General features: G+C 37.5%; 1 protein-coding gene across 2 annotated transcripts in view; it reads right to left on the bottom strand.

Annotated features, from left to right (window-relative positions):
- LOC129216861 (angiotensin-converting enzyme-like) overlaps positions 1-19,864 on the bottom strand; it is a 77,654-nt gene that overhangs the window by 12,258 nt on the left and 45,532 nt on the right. For both annotated transcript variants that reach the window (XM_054851076.1, XM_054851075.1), the window contains exons 7-11: positions 13,905-14,002; positions 9,025-9,194; positions 7,804-7,928; positions 4,864-4,962; positions 1,465-1,609 (exon numbers count right to left, since the gene is read on the bottom strand). In XM_054851076.1, the coding sequence (XP_054707051.1) occupies positions 1,465-1,609; positions 4,864-4,962; positions 7,804-7,928; positions 9,025-9,194; positions 13,905-14,002 (637 nt within the window). The remainder of the gene's footprint in view (positions 1-1,464; positions 1,610-4,863; positions 4,963-7,803; positions 7,929-9,024; positions 9,195-13,904; positions 14,003-19,864) is intronic.

Here is a 19,864-nt window from a genome sequence, read left to right as displayed (position 1 = left end):
AAGTTAAATTAAAATTTAAACAACAAGCAAAACCATGCTGGAAAAGATAGAAAAGCTAAATGTGCTTTGAATCTGGTTTACGAATGTCGGGGAAAACGTTCATATTTTACTTCACCTATTACTATGTGATTAAAAATTGCATAATTTAGCTTTTACTTTTTATAATTCAGATATTTCCATTCTGTTAATTAAATAATTTATAATTTAAAACTGCATTCAGTTGAGTCATTGTGATTTTAATTTGAGATTGCCAAAATAAATGCACCTTAATTGGAAAAAAAATCATTATTTTGTGTGTCCTGGATTCTTTTCGGTTATTGTTATCAGTCGGTTATTGTTATCAAATTGTATTTGTCCCAAAGTGATCATATTAAGCGGCGCCTACGGTATTATAAAGCAAAACTATCTAGGGCCTAAACATTTTCTTTTTCAATAAACTTCGTGATAAGAATATTTGTAACTATTGTTCTGAAGTATTTTCAAAACCTTCAATAAGAACTGTTGCCAGCGGCAACAATGATTCAAAAAGGAACCACTTTTGAAACAAAAAATCTTGCCATGGTTTATCTTCTACAGAAAATATGTTCTTAATTCAATTCAAGGTAATCTGATCCGGTTAGAATGTTCTGAGGAGAAAATTGTTTTGCTCAATAAAACAGTTATAGTAGTAATGATCGGTAATTACCTCTTAATTCAGCGATTACGATACTCGGAATACATTGACCAGGTAACGCTAATGCTGCATTCATTATACAGAGTGTTTCAAAATGAATAGCGGGGTTTTAACATGTTATAATATTAATTACACCAAACTTGCAGCCACAAGTGATATAGCAAATGAAAGAGAAACTCAGTTTTGTTTGTTGGCATCAGTGCGCATGCGCGTGGAATGTTTCAGCTGCAATCTGCTAGAAAGCGCTTGTAGCAAAGATGGCGACTAAAGAACAGAAAGCGTTTTGTGTTTTACAGTTTGCAAAGACGGAATCTGTTGTTACTGTGCAACGTGCGTTCCGGATTAAGTTCGGTTGTGATCCACCAGGTGGCCGTAAGGGGCCTAATGACAGGGCTTGTTTCCCATGGCCTCCACGGTCACCCGACCTAACGCCGTGTGATTTCTATCTTTGGGAGTTTATCAAGGACCGTGTGTATGTGCCAGCCGACCTTCCCGAATTAAGGAACAGGATTGAAACAGCTGTTGCAGCAATGACTAATGAGACACTCATCAAAGTTTGGGAAGAACTCGCATATCGTCTTGACGTGTGCCGAGTGGTGCTCACATTGAACACTTGTAGGCTATTATGTAAAAAACTGTTTGGGTTTCTCTTTCATTTGATATATCACTTGTGGCTGTAAGTCAATATTATAACATGTCAAAACCGCGCTATTCATTTTGAAACACCCTGTACTTAACGCTGACAGGTCTCGAGTAGAAATCGAGTATTATGTTCTGGATATGCAAATTACCTGAGGTCCCACCACTTTGAGTTGAGTTCCTCCTCCGAGATTTCGCCACTGAAGACTTTCCACCTCCAAACGTCGATTAGATATCCGAATGGAACGAATGCAATTTTGTCCAGAGCCATGCTCAGCAAGTTGTTGATTTCCGCCTCTGGAAAAACATGGTCACTGTCAGCAGACAAATATTCGCTCATTTGAGCAGAGCTTAGAACACAATACATAAGTGAAGTTCATTCGATTTCGATTCCGAGTCACAACTGACTACAACTGTATTTATGTCGAGGACTGCATACTAAGTGCCTTGCCTCCAGTATTTTTTATACCGATAGATGGCAGCACCATCACCGGATCGAACAGTTAATGAGAATTTAGAACTAGACCAGGAGCTAATAGTTACCTGGTGCTAGCACCCCCAGAGGTATCGTTTCACTTGGAGGACATTGAGACCGCGAGCATATTTAACGTCGCCCAGTCCCCTTTAATGACGACAGTGGATCTTCGACCATCGAGGTTCAAGCTCAGGACCCTCCGGCCCCGAATTCGACACTCTACCGATCGGGCTACCGCGGCCCTTGAAGTTACTTCAAAATGTTACCGGAATAAAACGTTGTGGATGTTTTTCAGTGCAATCAAACATCCAGATTCAGAAAGTTACCGCTCTGCCAGGGCTAAGGCAGAATTACATGAAATACACCGCCATCTCGGTCATTCCAGCAGAGGACTGCAGTTTCGTGCTTATTAGCACTCATCAGCCCGGCATAGGAAAGTGACTGAGCTGGAGAAGGAAAACCTCTTAAGGAAGCCAAGAGTGCCAAACAAACTGGTAGCTACACGAAATACACCGCCAGCTCAATCATTTCCAGTCGAGGACTGCAGTTTCGTGCTTATTAGCACTCATCAGCCCGGTATAGGAAGTGACGGAGCTGGAGGTGTAAAACCTCTTAAGGAAGCCAAGAGTGCCAAACAAACTGGTAGCTAGTACAAAATTAGCACTGATCAGACGAGTGACCGAAGCAATGGTTCGGTTCAACTCGAAGATTGAAGGCAAGGCATGGTATATTCAGTAAATTACCTCCCATTAGCCAGGGCTAAAGCAGAAATATATGAAATACACCGCCGGTTCCTATGCCGGGCTGATGAGTGCTAATTAGCACGAAACTGCTGTCCTCGGCTGGAAATGACTGAGCTGTCGGTGTATTTCATGTAAACATCCAGATTGTTGAAAATTTTGAGTTTTCAAACTGACTGTCATGCATGATTGCATGAAATATTGCATCAAAATTTAGCCAATGTGAGTTTTGAATGGAGAAAACAAAATAAGAAGGTGTGTGAACGTACAACTTTTCGTCTCATATACACAATATAAAGCAGTATTATAAAGCATGAGATGACCATGAGCTAAATTCATTGGCAGGAGTTCAGTTTATAGGAAAACTTTGGAAATAATTACATACTTTGCAAAGAAAAAAAATTCAATCCATACTTATTCCATCACACTTACTGATTTGAAGTGTGAAAATTTCATTTCACTATTTAAAAAAGAAATATATATATATATATATATATATATATATATATATATATATATATATATATATATATATATATATATATATATATATAAATTTGAATTCTGAAATTATTTTGAATTCAAATTATGTTTTTAGCAATCACGAGTGTGTGTGTGTGTATGTAGGCATGTGTGTAGGAGGTATGTGTATGTGTGTGTAGGCGTGTGTGTTTGTGTCTGTGTGTAGGTATGAGTGCGTGGGTAGTTGTGTGCATGAGTGTTTGTGTGTGGTGGGGAATGTGTATGTGTGTGTAGGCATATGTGTCTGTGTGCATGCATGAATATGTGGGTAGTTGTGTGTGTGTGTAGGTGTGTATGTATGCGCGTGTGTATGTGTTTGTGTGTGTAGGATGTTGACGCAACCTGGAGACGGCTTTCGCTATAGGAGCAGCATCGTGAGGAGCCGGTCGACGGTGATGCTGCAGAGGGTGCTGGCGGGAAAATAAAATGATAGCACATGAAAACAGTCAAATGAAAGCAATAAGCAATCGTGATTGCTCAAAAAAAAAAATCGCTTCTACACGTGTATTTTAATATAGTATTGTAAAAGCTGTGTTAACTCATTGAATGAAGAATTTTCAAAGAACTATTCAACGCCTTTTGGCAGAATGCCTTCGTGGGAAGCTTGAATTAGCGATGGCAATTGATTTCAAGTAAAATTATTTGCAGTTGACTGAGTTCTGTAACATATCAAAAGATTCCATTATTTTAACATTAAACTCAAAACTATTCCTAAATAATTGATAATGTTCAGAATTTTAGACTTCGATTTGTGTAATGCGTATTCTTTAATTCGTTTGTATTTTTACGTTAGTTCCAAGGATAAACTATCTTCATCGCTACAAATGAGTTGGTGGCATTGAGTTCAACATTTGTAAGAACAGAAACCAATAAATAGCCTGCAGGTGTGCACCTGAGGACGATACATAGTCTGCAAGTGTTCCATGTAAAATCAAAAGCAAATAGTCAAGTCGAAGGTTTTAAGGGGTTACAGTACCTCAAAAATGATGAAACGATCAAAAAAAAAAAATTTATTGCTCATTTCAAAACTAAAAACTATTCTGAACACAGGGGAAAAGTTTCAATGCTTTAGTTCAAATATTTAAAAAGTTATGAGTGGTTTTAGGCCATGCTCGCTATGTGTTCTTATGCAAAAGAAAAACTTCAAATTGCTTTTTCTCGATGATGCTTTTTTTGTGTTTTCATGTCGTTAGAATCCCTAAGGATTTTTTTTCTATTAAAGATACCGCTTTAAAGTAATACTTTTTGCAATTGGGATAACATATTTGACAAAACTGTGCATTGGATAAGCATTTTATAAATTACTCTAATGGTTAATGCATGTTAATTCTTTAAAAACCTTTAATTTAAACCTTGCTTATGAGTTTATTAGAAAATTTTCTGTGATCAATTATGTAAAAAATCAAAGTTTTTTAAATTAAAAAATTTAAAAAAATTAACCCTTTAAATTTTTTAAAACTTTTTAATTTAAAAAACTTAGATTTTTTACATAATTAATCACAGAAAATTTTCTAATAAACTCATAAGCAAATGAATGCACAGATTTTTAGAGATGATTATAGTGATCGTTTAGCAAAAAAAAAAAAAAAAATTTAATTAGTGCAAAAATAAAAAAAAACCTTAGGAATTTCAAAAAATTGAAATTTTCCTCAATTTTTTGAATTTTTAAAAAAAGTAGGCAATATTTTTAAATTTTGAGAATAAATTATTGATTAAGAAATAAGTATGCTTGTTATGGTTTCAAAGAAATAGAAAATTTACTTAAATTAAAAAAAAAAAAGTTTGAAAGGTACTACGACCCCTTAATCACTTACCGTGGTCTTCGAACACTTCTTTCAGAAGGCCGATTTTCTTCAAGTGATTTGGAGTTGCGACTGATAAAGCCAGAACATCCCCAACTGCCTCATGAAATCCTGAAAGAAGTAATAAGCAACAAATTTGAGACTGAAATTCTTCTACCACACTTCCATTTCTTAAAAAATCGCCAAAAAGGAGGACAATATGTAGTTTTAGTTCTACTCAGTGGCGCACACAGGAATTTTGCAAGGGGAGGGTCCAAGATCGAAAGCCTCATTCTCATATCATAACCCCAATACGCCGTCAGACATATTGACTCGATTTTTTTTATTCTCGAGAACGAAATACAGTAAAAAAATAAAATTTTGAACAAATAATTAGCATTATTGAATGAAATATACTTAAATAAATTACCAGAAGGCAAAATAATATACGCATTAACTTTTCTCATAATTAAAAAATGGATTCAAGAAATCGAATTCATCGTTGCAGAAGCACCATATGATTATAGAAGTTCATAGAATCTCATTTGATGTAATCTGTAATTACAAAACTAAAAACATGTTTTTTTAGTGTATTCAATTTATAATCACCATTCTGCTTGTTATAGGCAATTCGTTACAGGAAAAGTGCACAATATTTTTAAAAATCTTTTATCATGAGGATTTTTTTTTTCACTTATTAGAACTGAGACTTTGACTATGACCTTTGGGAGGGGTCCGGACCCCCTGGATCCCTCCCTTGTATGCGCCACTGGTTCTTCTGGTATGATATTTTCATGGCATTTGCCGTTAGGGAGCAGCAGCCCTGAATTCCGAAGTAACATCCAATAAAATCGAAATATTATACCACTAGCTGCTTTGCCCGGTCTACTTTGAAAATAAAAATTGCGTCAAGTGACGTATATTCAACAATCAGGCTTAAATAAGAGAAAAAAAACCAATCATGCAAAATTTCCCCTCCAAACAATAATGACAGATATTAAAATACTTTTAAGAAATTTAAATGAGAAAGAGGAGTTTAAAAAGCGTAACCAAGGAAACACAAAGTAAAATAAGTTTCAGAATTGAAAATGAGAAAGATGGAAATAAACAGTGGATTCAAAAAGCGTTACCGTGGAAACGGAAATAAAATGGTTAAAATCTTGTATAGAGAACAGATTTTTGAACTTCATTTAATTCGCTTGAAACTTTTTTTCTAATGGAGATAGAGGGTTGAACTTTCGACCTTAGGTCGAGTAAAATCTGGAGTAAAAAAAAGCAGCTCTTTCCAGTAGTGTTAAAAAGAAAACTGGGACAATCCCTTCACTTTTTGATAGATTTAATGAAGAAAGAAGTGCCTAAATTTCCGCTAAGCCTAAACAAATTCGAGCTAAAAACGAAAATAACTCCCGTCGTAATTAAGTTAGATCATTGAAACAAATTGCGTAAACCGCGGAAAATTCTACTCTTTCCAACGATATATAATATTAATATACGCAAGTAATTTTTCACCCCCATAATCAGGAATCTATGAGAAAATTGGGCCTGAATTGGAATAAAAAAAGAACTATTCATTAAAATTTTTTTCGAACTGGTCTGCAAACCTTTTCAGGACTTAAAGGAACAAATTGTGAAAATTTCATCGAAATCGGCCAGGTAGTTCTCGAGTTTTGCGACTTCAAACACACAGACGCTTTTTGGAGATTCATTTTATACTATGTAGAGATTTAATCAAGGGTCGATCCAGGTTTTTATTTTCTGTGACCATTTTGCGAAAAAAGACACTCTTGTGAACACTTTTTTTTTCCTTGTGAAAAAATTCTCGTCGTACAGTATAGAACAGGGGTTCCCAAGTTGAGTGTCGCGGCATCTGAGGGTGCTACAGGAAGAAGCGAAAGGTGTCGTGTAAAGTGTCCATGGAACATTAGAACCTCATCAATCCGGACTAATAGAGGATCCAGGATGTTCGAATTTTTTCGTCCGATCATCTGGAACTTATGAGAAAATTGGGCCTGAATTGGAATAAAAAAAGAACTATTCATTAAATTTTTTTCGAACTGGTCTGCGACGCTTTTTGGAGATTCATTTTATACTTTGTAGAGATTTAATCAAGGGTCGATCCAGGTTTTTATTTTCTGTGACCATTTTGCGAAAAAAGACACTCTTGTGAACACTTTTTTTTTCCTTGTGAAAAAATTCTCGTCGTACAGTATAGAACAGGGGTTCCCAAGTTGAGTGTCGCGGCATCTGAGGGTGCTACAGGAAGAAGCGAAAGGTGTCGTGTAAAGTGTCCATGGAACATTAGAACCTCATCAATCCGGACTAATAGAGGATCCAGGATGTTCGAATTTTTTCGTCCGATCATCTGGAACTTATGAGAAAATTGGGCCTGAATTGGAATAAAAAAAGAACTATTCATTAAATTTTTTTCGAACTGGTCTGCGACGCTTTTTGGAGATTCATTTTATACTTTGTAGAGATTTAATCAAGGGTCGATCCAGGTTTTTATTTTCTGTGACCATTTTGCGAAAAAAGACACTCTTGTGAACACTTTTTTTTTCCTTGTGAAAAAATTCTCGTCGTACAGTATAGAACAGGGGTTCCCAAGTTGAGTGTCGCGGCATCTGAGGGTGCTACAGGAAGAAGCGAAAGGTGTCGTGTAAAGTGTCCATGGAACATTAGAACCTCATCAATCCGGACTAATAGAGGATCCAGGATGTTCGAATTTTTTCGTCCGATCATCTGGAACTTATGAGAAAATTGGGTCTAAATTGGAATAAAAAAAGAACTATTCGTCGAATTTTTTTCGAACTGATCTGCATACCTTTACAGGACTTAAAGGAACAAACTGTGAAAATTTCACCGAAACCGGGCCAGGAAGTTCTCGAGTTTTGCGAGTTCAAACACACAGACGCTGTTTGGGGACTTCATTTTATACTATGTAGAGATACGCCATTTGTGGATAGGGTCTCTTACCTGGGTTCGCTCCGTCTCGGAATACCACGGGCTGCTTGGCGTACTGTTGGAAGTATTCGATGTGTCCCATTTCGTGGTGGATGGTGATCAGATCTTCCATGTTCACTCTCGTGCACATCTTAATCCTGCAGAAAACATGATGTGGTTAAACTAAGCTACTCTAATTCAGTAAGTTACCACCCTATAGATAGGGCTAAGGCAGAAATACATGAAATACACCGCCAGCTCAGTCAATTCCAGCCGAGGACTGCAGTTTCGTGCTTATTAAGCACTCGTCAGCCCGGCATGGGAGTGACTGCGCTCGAGGTGGAAAACCTCTTGAGGTAGCCAAGAGTGCCAAACAAACTTTAGCTAATACAGAATTAGCACTGATCAGACGATTGACCGAAGCATTGGTTCGGTTCAACTCGAATATTGAAGGCAAAACTGATTACTGAATATACCTGCCTTGCCTTCAATATTCGAATTGAACCGAACCAATGCTTCGGTCAATCGTCTGATCAGCGCTAATTCCGTATTAGCTACAAGTTTGTTTGGCACTCTTGGCTTCCATAAGAGGTTTTTCCATCTCCAGCTCATTCACTTCCTATGCCGGGCTGATGAGTGCTTAATAAGCACGAAACTGCAGTCCTCGGCTGGAATTGACTGAGCTGGAGGTGTATTTCATGTAAGCTACTCTAGGTTGAAAAAGTTATACCTCAGTTAAAATAGTAACGTAAAGTTTTAAAAAGTCAATATTCTACTCCCAAGAGTAAAGTATACCTTCTTACTTCTAGCATTTACCACATAATATAATCCATAACTGTGTTATTATTTTATTTAAAATTACTTTTCTTTCTTCCCTTTGAGGCAGCAATTGTGTATATATATATTTTTTACACGATTCGTATTTATAAAAGTTTGAACTGTTTGGTGAACAGTTGCTTTATTAAAGGTTTTATTAAAGGTAAAAAGGAGTTAGGTTGTTAATACTAACGCTAAAAGCGCAATTGTTTCTGAAAGAAATTTATTTAGACTTTTCTTTTAAGCATTTAATAAAGTTAGTAAAAATCATCGTTCTTAATGCATTTTAGTCGGATAAAGTTTCACAACTTTTTTTTTCTTAGTGCGTATATATATATTCCTCTAGTAACTTTAATTGATACATCTTGCCAATGACAGACCCCACCGGTGGTCTATAATTAGCTGATTTGAGCCGGTATAGCCAACTGGAGGTCTCACCTGAAGTCTTTCTGGTCGTAGAAGTCCCAGGCGGAGGCGTGGCACACCATTTCCCGGTCCGTTGGCTTCTCGATGATGGACCGCCTCCAGAACTCGGGAGTCATCTCGATCAGCCCCAGAGAGGTGAAAAAGTCTTCGGACATCTTGAACATGTCCAGGGGAGTCATTTTCTGCGCAAGTAAAAAGGAAGAAGTAAAATAAAATTTTTGAATTTTGACATCTTGAATTCAAATTATGTTTTTCGCAATCACGAGTGTGTGTGTGGGGGTATGTGTGTTGTGTGTGGGGGCATGTGTATGTGTGTGTAGGCAAATGTGTTTGTGTCTGTGTGCAGGCATAAGTGTGTGGGTAGTTGTGTGTATGAATGTGTGTGGGGGGGGGGTATGTGTATGTTTGTGTAGGCATGTGTGTTTGTGTCTGTGTGCAGGCATGAAGGTGTGGGTAGTTGTGTGTATGTTTGTGTGTGTGTGTGTAGGTGTCTGTATGTATGTGTGTAGGTGTATGTGTGTGTGCGTGCGTGTGTGTGTGTAGCTGCGTATGTATGCGCGTGTGTGTAGGACATGGATGCAACCTGAGACGGCTTTCGCTATAGGAGCAGCATCGTGAGGACCCGGTCGACGGTGATGGTGCGGAGGGTGGCGGTGGGAAAATAAAATGATAGGACATCAAAACAATCAAATGAGAACAATAAGCAATCGTGATTGCTCAAAAATTTTTTGAATTTTTGACGTAATGAATTAAAATTATGCTTTTCGCAATCACGCGTTGTGATTAGGACCCTAAACTTGTTGAGTTTCTTGTCTCGACGAATGGCTCCTGTCCCCAGGATCGACTTTTTTCATACTTGACCCTCTCGGCTTTACACAATTCTCTTTAACAGCATCCATCACAACAAACCTCCGCGAGCATGTCCTTCCTCCTGGGTGGTGGCGTGGGTGCGTGCGAGCGCGCACGTGTAAAAGTGTGTTTGTGTGTAGGCATATATGTGTGCGCGTAGGAGAGTGTATGTGGGTATGCAGGAGGTTGCATGTGTGTGTAGGAATATATGTGTGTCTGTAAGAGTATGTGTGTGTGTGTGTGTGTGTATGTGTTGGAGCAGTGTGTGTGTGTGTAGGGTAGTGATGTGCCGGATCGTTAAAATGTAGATCCGCGGATACGGATGCGGATCCGGATCATTAGTGTCAAGATCCACGGATACGGATCGCAATTTTTTTTTTACTTAATTCAACTATCCAAATGTAAAATTTGTTACAGAAGATATTCCCGTCAGAATAATGGCAGTTTCTTCAAAAAATGTCAACTGCGGCAAAAATATAATCAAGACTATGATTTACTCTTTAAAGAAATCTCCGTTAAAATTAAAGGAGAGTTGGAAGGAATGGGCCAGCGCTGCATTAATGCTTAGATGGAATGTGAAAAATTATTTCTAGCTTACTCGGTAGATGTAGGATACAGGAGCAAGAGTGTAAAGCTGCTACTAGACAGGCTAGGAATAATTTTTCGCATTTTATTTCAGCATAAATGCAGCGCTGACCCATTCCACCGAACTTACTCCGCCCGACGAAATGCAGAGCCGAGAACACCTTTACAAACAGTAACTAGAGAATTTAATCTCACTTTTTTGAAGGATGCCGAGAAAAACAAAAATGAAGAATAACAGAAACCCCAAATCTCTCAATAACAAAAACTATATTAAAAATTAAAAAAAAAAAAAAATTGTCCCAGAGAGCCGCCCTCATATTAAAATGAATTTCGCGGGTCAAATTACACATTTGTTAACAAATATGAACTGACAGCAGGTAAAAATTTTAAATCATTAAGCTTTTTCTCCTTGTTTTCTGACTATGAAGTCGCTAGTAACCACGCGTATAAAGGCTTAGAATTGCATTTAAAATTTACTTAACAAGATTATAGCTCCTACTGTATATAAGTTGGAAGTTTCAAATTAATATCAAACGCAGAAAACTTCGTTCTTTCAATTACGGCCAACATTTTTAACGTACAGGTAAATTTTTACTACCATAATTGTACAAAACGTTAAGTCGGATTTCAATTAATATCTCCGGTAATTTAAGTTCTACAAAAACGAGGCCAAGATAAGAACACTTTCGATCAAGTCGCCTTTTGAACGAAAAATGAACAATCAAAATCGGTTCATCTGTTTAGAAGCTACGATGCCACAAAAAGACACACTGATACGCACTTTTAAAACTTATTTCCCCTTCCTTTTTGCAACGGGGGGGGGGGGATACAAATTAGCTTCTGAAATGATAACTTATAATAACAAAAGGGGATAAAACCTAATTTAAACGGAATTTAAGAGTCTTTTATTCAAATATTTTAAAATTTTTAGAACAGAAATGATCCGTTTAAGATCCGTCAAAAAAGTAACGCATACGGATACAGATCTTTATTATCCATCGGATATCCGCAGATACGGATATCCGGAACATCACTAGTGTAGGGTATGGACGGCACCATCCAGGAGCAGATCTCGCTACTCGAGGTCCAAAAATCAAAGGAAAACATCAACTGCAGTCAAGTGAGAGCAATAATACGCACTTTCGTGATTGCTTAAAGAGAAGAAATCTAAAAGTCTTCTATCGAATGGAAGAACAAAATAAGAGTTTAAGCCTGTTGATAACTCAACGTTTTGCTCGTTAGACTTATATTGACAGGATACGATTAAATCTTATATTGTCCTGAGAAACTTCCGCTCCCAGAGTTTGAAACTGTTGTTTCGCATACATGACATCGTTGGCAACATATTAGTGAAATGGTACAGATTTCACATGAGTGGTATTTGAAAAATTTGAATGAAATACAATTACCACTACAACTACATTATTTTGTCAGAAATCTGATGAATGCTGATACTATTTGGATAAGAACCTGGATATATTTTCATCTATTTTTGTGTAACGATTCCGAAAATTATATGTAAAACAAGTGTAGATAGTGTTCAAAAAATGAATTTATATTTACTTTTTAGAGCAATTTCTAGTTACATGAATGATAGTTCGATCATTTTTTAAATTTTTTTTCGAAGTCTTTTCTATTTTTCGAAAACGCTTTTTAAAATTTGATTTGTTGATTAAAAGAGGAAGTAAATTGGACTCAAAAAGATACATTTCTGTTGTAAACGAGCTGATGTGTGCATCACATGACTTCCTTTTACACCAATTTAATGTTATTTCCCTATTATTGCAATTTCAATGTGATTCTCTCTCTAACTCTCTAAATATCACCAACAATGGCTACATTGAAACCAGATTTTAAAAAAAATAATTAAAAAAAAATCAAATTTGTTGCCAAGTTGGCGACAAAACTCGGCAACCAAAAGACTGGCATATATCGCCAAGTGTCCGTCAAATTATAACACCACTTGAGTTTGCATCGAAATTAACAATGATTTCCCCCCCAAAAAAGTGCAAAAGACCTCTTTAGAAACACCCGAATGCAACCAAAAGGAGAGGTGCACAACTAGACCCCACTGGGAGTCTACGTACCAAATTTCAGTTTTCTAGGACATACCGTTCTTGAGTTATGCGACATACATATGCACATGCGTACATACAGACGTCACGAGAAAACTCAATGTATTTAACTCGGGAATCGTCAAAATGGATATTTCGCGTGGCTATACGTTCTTAGGCACTTATCGACGTGTGGTCGAGTCGAAAAAAGAAAACTCAATATTCATTCGGGTGCGAACAAAATGGAAATTAAGGTCGATTTTTGAGTGAAAATTTTTTCGCGAATACAATACTTCCTTTTTTGTAAAAGGAAGTAAAAAAGGACGGATTCTCCCTTAGTAACACAATTCGAATATGGTTCTCGTTGAAATTGCTAAAAGTTTATCTGTTTCCTTAAAAAACTGTATCAAGAATATACAAAAAAAGGGGAGAATTAAGGTGGTATACCAAATCAAATATTGTGCAATAAAACGTAAACTTGAGTACAATTAGCGTCTTTCAATGAGTCCTATCATTTGACCCACACTGAACGAATTAAATTTCCGAAAATTTTTGCCACAAATTAGCATCTTTTTCGGCGTTTCCGCCAGTGAAACGCAACAGAGATGATCATTTTCATCAATATGCATTTATTGTCTGACCACGGATTGTATGGAAAGACAAACATCCGTTTTACACCCGGAAAAATGGACAAATCTATATTATTTTTAGCGATGTCAGCTTTTGCAGAAGCAGAGTCTCATTCAAATAAGTGGAATACACGCATCAAATTTTTACTTTTCCGCCTCATTCAGATTCATCTCATCTGGACGTTTGAAAATTCCATACAATCCGTGGTTGGACAGTATATATATATATATATATATATATATATATATATATATATATATATATATATATACTGTCTGTATATATATATATATATATATATATATATATATATACACTAGAAAGTCGCCTGTCATGATATGACGGGTGAAAATTTGCTCCTACAGTTGAACGCAGCAATTGCCTGTTTGGTGATATTTTGGTAGTTTAAATTTTAACACTAATTCCAGACTCCAGTGGATTAATTCTTAACTTTAGTAGATAGCGGCCATTGTAGACCATTTTTATGTTTCTTCTTTCTCCTAAAATGGCTGTCTTGCCAGTAAAACAGTTAAGTGTCCAAATCGAGTTCAGCCTTGTCACAACAAAGATTTTCCCTGCATGTTAAACATTACCAAAACTCATTATACCAAATTATCATGCCGTGGCGCGAGTTTGATGTTGAAACACCCGGGTTACGCTATCATCGGCTATTACTTACAGGGGGATATCTTTTGCATACGAATGTAAAAAAATTATCTTCCACTTTATAAATGAGAAGACGAATAAGAGTACAAAGAAAACTTGCCACTTTACCTTTTCCAGCATGACGTCGGTGACGTCGACAAACTTCTTTTCTGGATAGGGATTCACCACGTCGAAAATGTTGCCCCAGGTCTGAGCCCACATATTCCCTGAGGAAAAGAACACCAATTATTTTGTATTGTGGAAGATGGACGATAACACGTATGAAACACAAAACGCGTGGCAAATTACTTTAATAGAAAAAATCGAAAAAGAGGATTAGCTACTAATGTAAGCAGATCTGTCTATGTCCTTGACTCTTGGTTTGCATCCAAACTTTCATGTTCCAGAAATACACTCCAGTTTGTGAAAATTGAAACCCCGTGAAGGAAGCATCATAGTTGAATGAAATTTGATGCACAGTTGAGTGGGAACGGTACAAATAAATGATTACATTTTCCAACCAAACAAACAATAAAAAGAGATAGAAATTAGTATTTTGTGTGCCCACCACGCGCCGCAATAAGAGCTGCTTCACGGCTCGGCATGGAGTGAAACAAAGTTTGAATATCTGCCTGCGGAAGAGTTTTCCATATCGTTCGTATGCGCAACCAAAGTTCATCTGTCGAAGCAACAGGACGAGGATCACGAGCGAGACGCCGCCCAACGAAATCCCACACATGTTCAGTCGGTGACATATGCGGGGAATATGCAGGCCAAGGAAGAAGCTGTACATGCTGCCAACGAGCACGCCAGCTCCTATGCACATTTCCCATTGTAGCCGCAGGCGGCGATGGTTTTGCGTGAGAGTAATCCTGTCTAAAGGAATCCTTGCGCGCAGCCCACGCTGCAGCAGACGTCTCCGAATTGATGAAGCACGCAATGAAACACCTGTAGCTGTTGATTGCTGTGCTGCCAATTGTCTAGAAGAAGTTGTGCGGTCCATCAGCGCCACACGCACCAGGTATCTGTCATCGCGAGCTAACGTCACATTTCGGGGTCCACTCCCGGATTTCCGAGCTGTCCGACCATAGTCCGTCCACTGCTTCCAAACACGCATGATTGTACTGCTGTTACGCTGCACACGAGTGGATATTGCACGATAAGACAATCCAGCTTCACGAAGGTCGACGATTCTGCCCCGTTCAAACTCCGAAATTTGCTCAAATTTCGCTTCCTTTCGTCGAAGAGGCATAGTAATAGATTCAGTTAACGTTTACTCTAGCATATAACCATTGATAATGATACCCGCCTCGCTACAGCCGTCTATTTATATTCGGTTCAATCCACCGTTCAGAGGGCGCTGCTCAGCATACGCATGCGCTACCCGTCTGCAATTCTAATCATTTGCATATCATGCCCTACTTTACATTTCCTTCAATTTTCAGCTCACTCGCGTAAGTCCTTCGTGGGGTTGCAATTTTCACAAACAGGAGTGTAGATTTTTACAAATGCTTCAATTATCTTAATTTGAAATCAAGTTTCTTTTCTGCTTGATTGCATGCATTAATATGTTTATTGGGTAATTAACATTTGTCCCCAGTATTTTACGGCACCAACAGTTTCGACATTTCCTTCAATTTTCAGTTCACTCGCGTAAGTCCTTCGTGGGGTTGCAATTTTAACAAACAGGAGTGTATAAATAAACTGGAAGATTTTAGTAAAATCTAAAAGTACTATCAAGCTCAAAAATTAGCCAAAGCTTTGCCAGGCTTGTTGAACTGTTAGCGGTTTCTGGCCAAACTTACATCCGAAAAACTCGATTTGCCATAAATGATTCCAGTTTGGCGATATCTCACCAATTTTTCACTAAGTCCATAGAACCCTGCGCTAACTGCTAGCTAAGCAGGGAAAACAGCTTTGGTAATAACTACAGTAAGCTCCCGATTCTCCGTGGACTTTCACATTATCGAAAGTATTTTCTTTCGATGATGATTTTCTGAATGTTTTTTCTTATGGGGCTGTATCAGAGACTCACCTGAAGAGGCGTCTGGGCCATAACCAGACCTAGTGCGCTCCCCAACAATGCATCAGTCTTTCGTGTGTCACCATTAAGGCGCTGATACATGACACAGTAGGTTTTTTTTTTTTGACGCCCAGTTCTCACCAGATGGAGGCACCTGGGCCTCTCTTTAGATGCGAAATTGCACTAGGAATTCAATTTAGGGGCCTCAGTGGCCGAACGGTCTAAGCGACTGCTTGGCATTGGCACACTTGAGGCGGTGGGTTCGACTCCCACCCTCGCTCCGGTTGTACACTGTCAAAACTACGGGTGCCTTTGACTAACTATTTGGCTCCCTGGGGTGAAAACAGCGGGCCTCAGGGTGCAGTAGAGGCTAGGAAGTGTGATCAAGGTGAATAACGCTAATAAATGGGAAAACGGACCTCCTAAATGCATGGGTGAAACGCTGGCGCATGCGCTCTCCGCTCTGACATCATTCAACCACAATCAATGGCGGACGCAAGAATAACTACGCACATGCACTTTCCCATTGAATGAAGTACGAAATTGGATTAAAACTTATAAGTTTCTGCGATTTACTCTTCAAAGTTTCGCGTAAGTACATGCATTTGATCATCGTGTAGCTTTTAAGGCTTTCGAACATATTTAAAATTGTTTCAAAGGTACGTTGGTTCTTCAGTTAGCCGTTATATACATTTGCTATTCCTATCATGCATAAATTTTACCTAAAAATAGCTATCAGCACCGGATAAGTAACATTTAATAATCAAAACGCTTAAATTAGATGATATTTGAAAAGTTATTTCAACTATTAATTTTGACTATGTGGTTTTACTTGCTTGTATTATCAACAATCTTGTGGATTTTTAACTAAGAGATTCATTGTTAGCAATGTGATGCACTCAGCAAGTGAACGGAAACTCTAATTACGATGATGCAAATAGCAAAAACATAAAAGCACGAAAAAAAAAGGAAAGCGGATTGAGAAAAAGAAATTTCTTCTCCGTCTCGATTTTTTTTTTTTTTTTTTATATTTATTATCTCGTGTCTAAGTTAACTAGCTTTCCTCGGCGTTATTGCTTAAAGCGAATGACTGAACTTTTTTCGTCACTCTAGTAATAGTAAGAATGAATAACTCGTTAGAATTTGTTTTGGCTTTTAATTTATCGAAAGACTTTTGTTCTTTTATATTCTTTACGGATATTCAAATGTCGAATCATATATACGTACGTACTAATATGGTGCTCTTTGATTAAAATTTCGAACGTGATGAAAGGTTTTATTTTTCCATGATTGCAACATAATTGAAGATTTATTGTTCGTGTAAATGATTTACAAACAGTACCTACGTTCTTCATTTTCGGTACGATCGTGCTGCAGTAAATGTCAATAACATATTAAAATTACTGAGCAATCCAAGTGGATGTACGAAAATTAGTGCACGGCAGACAAATTTAAGTCATGAACACCTCTAAACTATGTTCGAAAGTTGAAATGTGATCAAATGCCTTAAAGTACAAGTTTTAATCATTTTCAGAACTATTCAATGTGGAAAATGTACCAAGACTTAGCTTTTTATAACTTAAAACAATAAATAATAATGTATACAATTGTTTACGGAAATGCACACAAAACCGAGGGGGGGGGGTGCTCAGCAACAGAAAACAGAGGGTGCCAATGTTCTGCCATAGGGTTCCGTTTTTCACCGCGGTGCACGCTGGGTGAAGGGTGCCGGTTTTTCGCCCGTGTTAAGGGTGCAATTTCGGCACCGTAAAGAGTGCCGCTGGTGAACAAGCTTTTCACCCTCGAAAAGTGCCAAATGCAACCTGTAGTTTTAACAGTGTACTTTCCCTTCTTTGTGATGTAAATTCTTTCATATGTTGTTTATATGTCTAATAAAAGATATATCATGCGTAAGGGAGGCAAAACACTCAGATTGTAGTCCTCATCAAAAACAAACCTGTGCAATTAAGCACCAAAAGAAAGAAAGAAAGAAAGAATTCAATTTAGCTGAGGGATATTCTAAGCCAAACGAATACCCAAGGGATCTTTTACATGCCCCATAAACATACGACATGGGCGCTGAAGATTTTCTGCATCTCGAAAATCCACCGACTGGCCACCCAGGCCAGAACCTATGTCCCCAGGCTGTGAAGGCCAGGGCCTAACCATCACGCCACCAGCCCATTTTACATAACAAGTGCAAAAGCATCTATTTTTAGACACTTCTGTTTCTTTCCTCCCCTCCTTTCCAATGACATCAAACCTTCCAAAGCTCCCTGAATATTACATCTACACGACTAGTTGAACCTGATTTTTAAACCAATACTACTTTCTGCTTCAGTTGCACTGCTTCCCCGCGTTAACGAGTGATCAGACCAGTTTTGTTCGAGAAAACTCCCTCCCCTATAGGTTTTGGAGATAGCTAAACTTGATCTGTTTCTGTCGTTGGTCTGTTTTCACGATTTGCTTGCATCAGGGTTGGCAAGTTTCTGCCAAGGCGGTTAAAACCCCTGGTAGAAACCGGTTAAAACCGGCATGGCAAAAACCAGTTTCTGCAGCATTTGGGGCAGAAACTGGCAAAAACTCACAAGATGACAAAAAATTATTGACACACAGTAAAAAATACATGGAAAAAAGAATTAATTTGTTAACTAAAGCACAATCAATTGTTACTTTGCAACAAATGTTATATTGTTCGGACCCTGGAGTTGCCTCTTAGAAAAGGTGGTTTCAAAAATCCAAACAGTTTTCTCAATTTAATATGCACAAATAAGGAACTTAGGACTATTCTCGCAACAGAAGCTAGCAGGCAATGCATCAAAGAACAAGCAATATTCGTGAAACTTTCATCTGTTGTATATCTTTTCAAATTGGTCCACTATCTAGTAAGTGGGAAAGTGGTAAAAATTTGACTGGAGAAATAAGTTTCGAGAAATGGGGCCAATTTGTTTTGTAAAACTGTGACATTAAGTACATACAAAATCTAGGTTAATATTGCCAAGTAAAATTCTGACACTTTCTTCTTGAAGCATGTGATAATTTTAATCACAAGCAATTTAGATGAAGCATATAAAGCGAGCAAATTACAATCAGTAATTTCCTGTTTTTAGTTCTGTATGTCACTCCTCTTGCCTAAGAACCCATCTGATTTTTGTCCTTTGTTAGATTAATGCAAATATTACAAGCATCTGCAATTGAAAAGTTCCCTTTTTGAACTAAATCAAGGGCACTAGCATAGTATTTTTTTTTTTTTTTTTTTACAATGATGAAATGAAGTTTGATATCTCAGTTTATTTAAACGAATATCATTTAGTAATTACTTTAAAAGTTAAGTAAAGTTAAAGTTATTAAAGACACTTTTAAGTTTTTGCCAGTTTTTACCGGTTATAACCAGTTTCTGCCACTGGAACGGCAAAAACTAGTTTCTGCCGGCAGAAAGCCAACTCTGGCTTGCATATGTGTGCAATTCATTGTGCAATAATGATCGATCCTTTTTTATCTTCTACATACGTTTTTACGTATACTGTCATCGATTTCAGCTATAGTTTACATAGATGCAGTGTTATTGGTTTTTAAGGTATTGCATACACTATAGTAACGTTTTTCAGCTATTTTGCGGATTATCTGCGAAATTCGCTTATCCACGGTTGCCGTGCCACCCTATTCCACGGGAGTTTACTACAGTACAAGCGCCAAATCTAACAGGAATCGAACAGAAAGAATACATAACACAGTCATCTTATATAATTAAAAACTGAGCGTATCTATGTATGTACCTATGTATCTATGTAGTCAGCTATGTATCTATGTCCAAGCTTCTTCTCCCGAACGACAATGAACTGACCATCGAACCAGGTATCTATGGATTCGTCATCTTCCCGTCTTTAGGTTTGGCCATTTAACATAAGCCTCCGATAATAATTAGCGGAGATATCAATTCAAAATTATTAATTATGACACTCAGATTTCGACATAAAAACCCCTATTTTTTGAAGGCTTTCCTCCATTCAAATTATTATTCAGTGCTTCATCTCAACTTTCCGCAACAATGCTTTTATTAAAATTT

The sequence above is a fragment of the Uloborus diversus genome, chromosome 2, assembly GCF_026930045.1.
Source record: "Uloborus diversus isolate 005 chromosome 2, Udiv.v.3.1, whole genome shotgun sequence".
Classification (NCBI taxonomy): Eukaryota; Metazoa; Arthropoda; class Arachnida; order Araneae; family Uloboridae; genus Uloborus; species Uloborus diversus.
Note: the sequence above shows the minus strand (reverse complement) of the source record. Positions and strands in the feature narration are given on the sequence as shown.